General features: G+C 37.2%; 1 protein-coding gene across 8 annotated transcripts in view; it reads left to right on the top strand.

The window, feature by feature from the left end:
* Flo1 (flotillin-1) overlaps positions 1-10,950 on the top strand; it is a 64,127-nt gene that overhangs the window by 4,565 nt on the left and 48,612 nt on the right. For 5 of the 8 annotated variants that reach the window (XM_076200461.1, XM_076200459.1, XM_076200463.1 and 2 more), the window contains exons 2-5: positions 4,586-4,664; positions 8,048-8,138; positions 9,299-9,442; positions 10,140-10,259. In XM_076200461.1, the coding sequence (XP_076056576.1) occupies positions 4,586-4,664; positions 8,048-8,138; positions 9,299-9,442; positions 10,140-10,259 (434 nt within the window). Of the gene's footprint in view, positions 1-4,585; positions 4,665-6,785; positions 6,862-8,047; positions 8,139-9,298; positions 9,443-10,139; positions 10,260-10,950 lie in introns of all 8 variants that reach the window. The other 3 variants (XM_076200464.1, XM_076200460.1, XM_076200466.1) reach the window with 2 other exon arrangements.

Raw genomic sequence — 10,950 nt, 5'->3', positions numbered from 1 at the left:
TTAAAAGAAATTTAGATATCAAACTTAATCTATCCTCAAGTTGAAATTTATTCTTTACGAATGGGTACCATGAATATTTCAAATATTGAAAGTATATATTAAAAATACCATGAGGATGAACAGTGTAATAATGCAGATGTAAATTTGCATATGTACAGAATACCCTTTCCTTTGTACATGGGTTTTGTAATGATGTTGACTAATACCAAATCAAGAGTTATTGTGAAGGTATATTTCTCTTTCATAAGTACATTATATTGTTTGGGAATACTCTGAGCCCTTTCATAGGTGTATATTTTATTTTTGAGAATACACCAAGCCCACAAATACCAGAAACAGCTTGGCCAAAAGCATTGATACTGCTTTTTTGGCATAATTATAAGTAATTTTTAATTGTGGCTAAATTCCTAAGAATGGCCTGTACAGTGTTATTTTAATGCACTTGTTTTTATTGATCCTATGGCTGCAGGGGTTAGAGGTCTCAGAAATGCAGGAAATAGTGCTAGTAGAGTGATCTTAATATACTGCAATATGTATATGTAGTGAGAATGACAGTTGAGCAAAAGCAGAATGTTTAAAAAAAATCAACATTAGTACAGTTGGGAAAACAAGTTCAATACTTGTATTGCAATATAGGAAATGGGAATATTGCTTGAATGAAAAAATGGTAATTCTTTTGGATATGTAAACAAGACAATTTGCTTGAGCTCCATCAACAGTTTACACTTAAAATTCATTTGAATTGCAATATAATATAGCAATAGTATTTATAAGTAACTTGTCTCCCAACTGCATGTGTACAGTTATCCGTATGAGCAATAGTAAGAATGTTCTGTATATATGTGGTTTTAATCTGCAAATCCCTTGGTAACCTCTGTAGATTAAATGCTATATTATTGTTATTGTTTGTTTATTTAATTTGTTTATTTATGTTTGCATGTTAAACCCTTTGCTGTGATTAGGCACCACTGATTTTGTTTTAGCTAATGCCAAATGATTTTTGTCAGCTGCATCCAGGACCTCATGCTGAAGGTGTTCAGGCTGTCGCATTTGGCCACTTGGCTACTATGGTGCACTTTACAAATTTTGTTCTAGTTAATGCTAGGCAATTTTATTCAGCCCGTGGTAGGACATGCTGAAGGGAAGATTCAATAGTCTACTAGGCTATGATTTTGTTCTAAGTGATTCCAGATTATTTTACTCAGCTGGTTCCCCATGGTTTTGGATCATGGACTGGACTCGAGCAACAACTAATTAACCTTCCTGGATAAGAATTCATATATTATCTGATCCATGGGTAAATACACACTCCTTCCCCTTCCTCAAGGGAAACCATAGTTTGTAGTATCAGTGAAAGTTTTGCGTGTGTGTATGTGAGGTGGTTTGTTTGATATCTTGTCTGGGGTTTCTGAGTTTTTCAGTGATTTAATGACATTTTCTGTGCCCTTACTTGCTTGTATCAGCTCCCCACACCAAACACAGAGCATGACATCAAAGCTTTTGTCTATACAAATGACCTTACAAAAATAATTTGGCTCAGGAACAACAAAATAACAGCCAAAAACACATAAATTTACAGCAAGGTGGAGCTATGGCCATCATCCCCTCAAAAGTCATCAGTGATGTTACTTACTTGACTACCATGAATCTAAGAAGCACCCCCTTGGATACTGAGCCTCACATTTGAGACACACACAAGTTTCAACTCACAAATCAAAGATCTGAAAGTAAAGGCAAATGAGGAAATGAATATACTCTACTGACAACAGTGGAATTTACAGTATTTGGACAGCAGGTTAACACTTAACTGAATACAGATGACCGTTTTAACTGCATCTACAACATGGTATCCAACAGTTAAAAGAACAAGGACATCCTACAAACAATACAAAGCTTTGATAACAATAAATGGCTGCACTGAAACAATTCCAGTAGAACATTTACATTAAAAGCTTTCTCCATACAGCAGTATGGTTCTATGTAAAAGCCCTCAGACCCATCCATCCCTCACATCATGTCTCATGAATTCAACTAACCGAACATTGTGTAAAAAAAAATAGAACATACTACTCAGACACATGCAATACTTATCACTCTTATCACAAGACAAGTAGTCAAGATTAATCCCCCAAATTCCATGCTCCACCAGAACCCTTGATATCAATCCTACTAAGAAACCCTACCAAGATGAAAAACAAATTGGACTGCCTAGGTTCAGGTCACCACCCGACATTTAAATTACCAGCACAGAATAGTTGTGACCACAGATATTAATTACCCCAGATGTAACCACCCTACAGAAGACACAGGGCGCTTTTTCTTTCATAGCTTCAATCACACCCAACCCAGACAATAATACAAAATCTCTTGGGTGACGTATGGGCCAACTAGGTGGCCATGTTGGGAAAAAGGATTGTGGTACTCCCCAAGGCAGGCGTAGCTCCTCTTGGGGATCGGTGCCACCTGCGTAGAGCTAATGGCCAGGGGTGGTTGCTGCTGTTTGGCCCCCAACTCTTGGGGTTGGGGGGTGGTCCCACGACATAGACGTATATAACAATATACAAACAATGCATACGCTCAGTGTTGAATTATGCGAGTCCTGCATGGGCTCCTAATCTCAGTGAGACACACCACAACACCCTTCAAATCATACAAAACAAAGCCCTAAAAACAATTACAGACTGCACAAATACAACACCAACAGACCATTTACACCATGAAACAAAAGTCCTGAAAGTCAAGGACCACCTCGACATGAGAGGCACACAAACACTTGCTGCAGCCACAACAAACACATCACACCTGTTACACTGCATAGCAGAACACACACACACACCAAAAAACATTAAAACAACACCCAAAGACCTTTATTATGCACAAATACTCTCTTCCCTTCCTCCACAACCACCAAATACCAACCTCCGGAAACATATTCATAATCATATCACTCACCACTCCATTAACACACTGAAAGACAACACACTGCTGCATGCCAGACCCCCTGATATCCACCCTTCTGAATCCTCTCTCCCACGAAAGGACAGAGTCCACTTGGCCAGACTGTGGTGCGGCCACCACCCAGCACTTCTAAGCTACCAGAAGAGGCTGGATGACCACATTGTGAACAGCTGCCCAGGATGTAACACTTCACCCCATACCATACAACACAAAATGGAAGACTGCATTATACACAATCATGCACGCAAACAACACAACATACACTCTATAAAGGATTTGTGGGAAAACCCAGTTTCGGCTGTAGCATTCCTTGGGGAGACGGGACTGCTCGGACAGACAGTCTAGGGAACGACAACATCAACAACAACTAGGTGGCCATTGTCAGTTACTTAGTTGTAGATCTACTGCAAGTGAGTCCTGGGACAACAGGTTGATTGATCTACCAGTGGCTGTGACCAGTTACCTAGAGGTCATTATGGGTCAGGAAATTGATTAATTGGCAGTTTTGGATGGGAAAATAATGTATAAATGGAGAAAATGATAATTGAAGTATATGAGTGTGTTATGCAGCTTAAACTTTTTGTATACTTCAGATGTAGACAAACCAACATTAAATAAGGGACTACTTTTCATGTATTTTTTCTGACTGCACATAGAAGGCATTCTTTTCTGTGTTGGCATGAACTTAAATATTCCCAGATAAGAAGGTTTCCTTACCAGTAGCTGGATTCATATAGAAATACTTTTTTGTAAGAACCTTTTGTGTTTTAAAGATTGTGCCTCATATTCTAATATTGCTGAATCAATATATCAAAAGCACGGATCCCTGGGAAAGTATGCTTGGCCCTCAATTTAATGGACCCCCATTTTACGTCATTTCCAGTGACTTAATAAATTTCCAAGTCCCCTTACTATATGATCACATCATATCAAGAGCCCATCTTCACAATCTTTTGTAAGTCTGATATTAGGTATGTAAATATGTTGAATTCTTCTTTATCAGACTCCCCTCCTCCTCTGTCCATTAAATCGAGGGATGGGTGAAAATATCTTCAATTTTTCTGCTGAACCTAGCATTGATACAATTTTTTTTAAGCTCTTGGAAGATATCGGAAAAGAAAGCCCATTGTCAAGAAAAATGGTAGGACATGTATTTTGTGTAGATAGAACTTCAGTAGTGGTTAGTGTGGTTAGTGATCTTTGCCTTGGATGATTTACCAGAGAGGATTTCAGTTTTTCACAGATTGCTATGGATATATACCCCACAATGTACATATATGATTCTTGAAATAAGAGTGCATAATACTTTGTAAGATTATGAATAGGAAAAATAAATTATTTTAGGGATGAGTGTGATTTCTTTTTAGGATATGAAATTGAATAGATACTATGAACTGTGTTGGCAGGAAGTGATGACAGGTTTGTTTCTTTGATTTGTATTAATCAAGAGATAATTCAAGATTCATGTTGAAATTGTACAGCACCAGTGTTCACTGTGACATGTTATATATGTGAAAAAAAAAATCAAGTCCCTTTTCAAGGGTTCAAGAGGGGCAAAAGAAAGTTATTGGATCAGGTCAGATTTATCATGTGGGGCTCCTTATCACTGCCCTGCTGTTCTTTGCAGGATTGTGCTACCAGGGAAAGCCTCTTACAGTGGTAGGGGGTCGGGCTTTTGTCTGGCCCTACGCTCAAAGGCTCCAAAGGTAGTCTTTTTATATAGATGAAATGGTGGCCAGAGACAGTTGTCAAAAGAAAGAACTCGAGATGTTGGCTAAAGCTGCATCATTTAAGTAACTCATTTGAGATTGCGATTTTGATCTGAATTTAGATTTTAGAGAGGTAATACTATGTAAGGCAGCCTCGACATTTCCAAAAAACTTTTATGATTACCTCCCATATTTACTTACGCTAATTGTATTAGAGTGTATTCATAACTTGAAGTATTTGTCCATATACCATTAGGCTTAGTTTTACATGTTTTAGAAAATGTATAAAGATTCCTTGAGACTTCCTTGACAACTGCCCTCAGGACATACATGTGGGGGTTTTCGTCCATGATCACTGAGTATTGCAACCATTTAATATATTGAGTATTATTATCGTAGTGCTTACCCCATGTTTGTGTTGGAATGTTGGCTGGCCTTTTTTGGTTGTAGCTGCACTATATGGCACTTAATGTCCCCTTGCTCCTGAAGCTGAGATGCATATTGGGGCCAAAACAGTTATGCTGCGGTGAATGCCTTGGAGAAGGTTCACGATTTAAAAAAAATAATACATGTCGGTCATATGTTCCCCGTCACTACTAAAGTTGCCTATTATAAACTTGTTGGTCACCCTGTGCATCGAGCTTTTTACCACGTACCCTTGATTTAGTCTGCAAACCAGGGTTAGTAGCTTTCATGTTTCTTTTGCTTCCTGCCTGTCGTTTCAGTATAATATTGAACACCCTAGTGTAGCTTATCTTCACCTGTTGATCTATTGTGATTGAGTGCAAAAGGAGTTTGAATTTACTTAGTGTGACCACATACAACAAACTCTATCATTGGCAACACAACCAGTCCACTTGATACCTCTTGCTCCACAACAACACAGAACTCGTGTATATATTCATAAGGCTCTTATCTTTAAAAAACTGTTAATCGTTTGTCAGCTAATCCTGCCAAGTGTGGGGTTAGCTTGGAACCTTTCATCCACAACCAAGCTTTCATTTGTGACGTACTCTTAAGTTTTCTTTTTCCAAATATTTAGTACTCCTAACAAGTCACTTGACCCCAAAGTAAGCTTGAGAGAGTCGCAAAACTGCCCTAAACACTTTGAAGGGAGCAAAGACATGTAGGAGGCAGATATCTTAAATTGTTATTGTTTACACCATTTGAAGAAACGCAGTTTTTAATTTTCAATAATGTTGGATGAAGTAGGGCTATCCGAAAGTATTTGTATGAACTTGATTACACATCTGATAACAGTCAAGCAAATCTTTGGTGGAAAATTCATAATGTGCATCAAGTGCATATATTGTCTTTATAATAATAATAATAATAATAATAATAATAATTGCTGCTTCAACTTTCACTGACTGGAAACCCACAGCCCCAGAGTGGCTAGCAACAGTCCTCAAACACTCCTATAGATCTCTGGGAAGAAATTTTGGAATGTTTGTGTAGGACTCTTTCTTTGCCACTTGCTGAAAGTAGGAGAATAGTAGTTATCCATTGGAAAGAAATAGTTCAAGTTGATAGAGATCATGGGTGGTTTGGAGACTAAGTGTCAACCTCTTAGGTCAGCATTTCCAGATGGAGATGAGAGGGGTTGATGGGTTTTGAAAATGGGATGAGGTAGATGTCTCTTGTCATCCATCTTGCAGGACCACCAGTAGGAATGGTCAGATATTAATCTGTAGACTGCATTCTTCACTGTAGGAAATTAAAATTTTTAACATCTGCTGCTTTGAATTTTGATGTACTTTTTGCGTTTTCTACTCCTGGTTGACTTGACTTGAGTTGTCAGCATAAAATATGTGGAAATGGATATTAGAAACTTGGCCGTGCTGTCTTTGGGTCAGTGCCATTGCATGGGAACCCAAGTCACATTCATCCAGTGTTGGATTAATAAGTTATTTACCAATTTATTTTTAAGATTTTTGCTTCACTTTGAGATTACGTCTACTTCCTGTGGTATAACTAGCTACCATGTTATTTTCATTCAAGTTTCAGTTTGCTTGCTGCTGTCATTCATGGATATGTGAATAGTTTTAGCAGCTTGGTGCCATGTAAAGGGTTTTAGTGTGGCCATTGTGGATGATGGGTTCTGGGTTTGTGTTGCAGGATGTTGCCACAAAAAGCCTCTTTTGGTTCCTGGAGGCCGGGCCTTCGTTTGGCCAACAGTTCAGCAAGTTCAGAGGTATTAGAGATGGCAATAATTCTTTGCCTTATGTAGCCTTTTTCTTCCCTTCGTGTTTTGCAGTAGATTTTAGAAACTAACAAAAACCCTACCCCCTTTTTTCTGTATTGCAAATGGTAATGGTCTGTCAATGTTCTCCCATTCTATACCTGTAAAATTTAACCCTTTTTTCTATTGTCTACTCGAAAAAAATCTAAAATTAATAACTAGTACTGCTGTTTTCCTTAAAGCTTGTCAATTTTTCCAATGTTTCTGTTTTGTGTATTAAAATGTTGGGGGGGGAAATATATATATATATATATTTATATAATATGTATATATATATATATCCGGCTTACATTTGGAAGTAAAAAAATAATTATGTTAAGTTTGTCAGGATACCAGTGATTTCCACATTTATTATGTTTAAGTATAGTAGCTGATCGCAGTTCGGTGTCATAATGTAAAACTGGAAAAGGGACCTTTGAAGAACCATTATATACTTGTATTTCTCCATTACTTGAAAGATTTTCTTAAAGAACAGAAAAAGGTGTTCCCATGATAATATAACTGAAGCCTTGTGTAACTTTTTCAATTCTTATGAGGGGATGTAGACCTAATTTATTTGTTTATTTTTGTTTATTATGGGGGTGGGGTTAGGTACTAAAGTAATTTTCTGAATGAAATTGTACATGTTACAAACTGGCTTCTTCACAGGTCAATAGATATGGCTGTGGTATCTTGATTTTCATAGGGTTGATGTGGAAGAAGAGTAATCCAAATGACAATTATTTAGTGATTTGATGATCATGTTCCCGTTTCTTGTGTGTGTGGCTTTGGTAATTGCATATTTCGACCTATCATGGGAGTACTGGTACTGCGTAGACTCCATTTCCCCTGTCACCCTGGTATGAGAAATCATGTCCAGTAACTATGAAGCAGTGTGAAGGGGTTTGTTATTGTGCTTGCCATTTTTAGGGTAGCTGCTTTTATACTCACATTTCATTTATGCATGTTGGTTTTGTGCTGTGCTTCAGTAGTATTTCAGCCTTGAAATGCTTGGTTTCAGGTATCTGTATTATATTAAGAATTTGTTTTCGGACCTAATGACAATTTTTTTTCATGATATTTGTGTCATATATGCATTGAATATATATATATAGATTGTCTTGATATTGTTTAATTACTGGTGCATTTTATACTGTAGGATCTCGCTCAATGTTATGACCCTGAATGTGGAATCACCCCGTGTTTACACAGCTCAGGGCGTTCCCATTTCAGTCACAGGCATTGCACAGGTAAGAACTTGTATAATTTTAATTCTTTTGTGTTGGATATTAAAAAAAAAAAAAAAAAAAAAAACCTTGCCAATTTTGCATATTATTCTTATTGTTTTTGTCATATTTTTTCCTCTTTTTCATTCTCTGCTCCTCATCCTCATCCCTTTAATGTGTGATTCATTTATCTAGAGGAGAGAAGAAGAGACCAACAATTGATTCGTGAAAGTGGTGGTCCTGCAAGACAGAATTCAAAGTCAACTTGCTGAAGTCTTTCTTCAGAACCCTTTAGTGCCCACACCTCTCATTCTTAAAGAGTTCAATATCCATACTGTCTTTAAAAACTCACTGTTAAGAACCTCCTAATTAAACATTTCTCACATGGAAATAAAGATTGCATTTATTTGTTTACTGTGTTAAAAGTTCAACAAATGTTACATTAAACAGGTCTTTGTACTATGTTTTATCATTTGGCACTTCGAATAGAATATGGTATTCATTATATTGGAGTTCATCATATTAATAGTTGACTATAATTTCACTTCATCCCATTTAGATATCTGAATACAGAAACTGAAATACTCCTTATAGAACATTATATGAAAATTATAGGAATACAGTTCTATGCCAGAACCCTGAACATATACTCATCACACTACATATTACAAACACTGCCAACAGAATTATAAAAATAGATAAATAAAACTGTAACAACTTATCACCTTACCATACAAAACATCCACTCAAAAACACACACACACTCAGATCACTAAACAAGCCCTTCAAGACAGACCACCAAACTCGTACTCCAACCCACAGGAGAGAGCTCTGGTAAGAAACACACTGGCATGCTTGCAGTTAGGACACCACCCAGCATTGAAATAGTACCAATGCAGAATAGGCCTGGCCACAGATTCAAACTGCCCTATATGTAACCACCACACAGAGGACACAGAACACCCTATATTACAGTGCCTCACACTAATAGTCACTAGTGACATGTGAACTTGCTCTAGAGACCACTGCCAGTTACCTGAAGGCCATGAGTCTTCTGCAAGACATCAGGGGCAACAGATTGATTGATTGTAATTTAGTTTTGTTTTGTATAATTGAAATTTTTCCCCAATTTTACAGATAAAATTAGATTTTAATGTAATTGTGTATTGTGTGAATGATTTTAGGTCAAAGTGCAGGGGCAATATGAAGAGATGCTTTTAGCTGCTTGTGAACAGTTTCTTGGGAAATCTGAGAATGAGATCCAACAAGTTGCTCTGGAAACCCTTGAGGGCCACCAACGAGCTATAATGGGTTCCATGTCAGTTGAGGTAAGTCAGAATGCATTTGAGTTTTTCATTCCAAGTAACCATGGTTGAACAAAATTGTTTGGTATCTCAGATATATGCTGACCAGAGATTTATATATATGTAATTACATAGTTTGAGAAATAATAACCCTTTTCTTTGTTTATTTATAGAATGCTCTTATTGTGTGTGTTTTGTGTTGAGATGATTTTGGTTAAGGGTTTAGATATATGCTGATTCCAGATACTTGTTTCTCATGACACATTTTCTATCCCCCACCTTGGCACTTACTTGTCATCCCAACTACACTTAACAGACTGGTTCCTCTGAAGTTACTACATTTATATCTGCCCCCTTTCCTTTGTATAGAGTGTATACATGTAATACTCCAAACCACAGGAACTTTTTCTTCTCGTAGGCACAAATTAAACAATCTCACAAGTTACTCCACTATAACTATATCTCCATTTGTCAGACACTTCTACTGGGGTATTGATTGCATTATCTATGCAATGTCCAATGTTGTCATACGAAACAAATGTTGGAGTCTTTATTGTGAATTTTCAGGAGTTGAAGGTCAAAATTGTTAATCATGATTGGAAGTGTCTTTGTATTAAGAAAAATATTCTAGAACAATAAGTGTATGGGTAATTTATTTGAATAACTTTTGTATCATCTTTAAAGTAATTTATTTTAATAGCTTTTGTATCATCTTTAACAGGAAATTTACAAGGACCGGAAGAAGTTCAACCAGAATGTATTTGAGGTAGCATCGAGTGATCTAATCAACATGGGCATCACAGTCTTGTCATATACTCTCAAGGATATTCATGATGATGAGGTGAGTGTAAGACTTCTTAGACTCGCTCTAACAGAATTCCTGTGCAAGCTAAAATGAGGGGCTGACAGTAATTTGATGTGTGATTGAGGTTGATGTATCCTTGGTGTATGCACATACATACATGCATACCAAAAGGACTTTTCTCCTCTTATCAGGAGAATGGCTGAGTAAAAGCATACATCCACCCTATGTCTGTCCCACACCCATTCAAAACCAATTCTTTTCCCGCCCATCTTAGCAACTTCTGGGTGAAGTGTCATCCCAGTCCCCAACCACACTGCTTGAGTTTCCACAGCAGGGACCAACAACCAAAACTGGTTTACCTCCAATGCATCATTATATGAGGATAACCCTCCTCCCTCCCCATTTATCCAAAAGAATGTATAGAGTAGACAAATGAATATAATTTCAGGCTGCATCATTTCATCATTCATTTATGACCATTCACCCTTCACCCCTATCTTTTGTAGTCTCTCTTCCTTGCCTAAAAATAATCTCTATTTCATTCTTAGTCATCCCCTCAGTTTCACTTTATTCGATTGTATTTTCCACATTTTTCGCTCATTCCACATTTCTTCCATATGCTCAAATTGTCTTGGCACTTTGATCTACTCTGCTAACTCTTTTTGCCCTGCTTTCCCGCTTCCATAATTTCTCATTGTTAGCAGCCTTGTTGCAAGTACCATGCTCA

This window comes from Oratosquilla oratoria, chromosome 17, assembly GCF_046742065.1.
Source record: "Oratosquilla oratoria isolate Oo_2021 chromosome 17, ASM4674206v1, whole genome shotgun sequence".
In the NCBI taxonomy this organism is placed as follows: Eukaryota; Metazoa; Arthropoda; class Malacostraca; order Stomatopoda; family Squillidae; genus Oratosquilla; species Oratosquilla oratoria.
The sequence above is the reverse complement of the archived record's forward strand: the minus strand, read 5'-3'. Positions and strand labels throughout refer to the sequence as shown.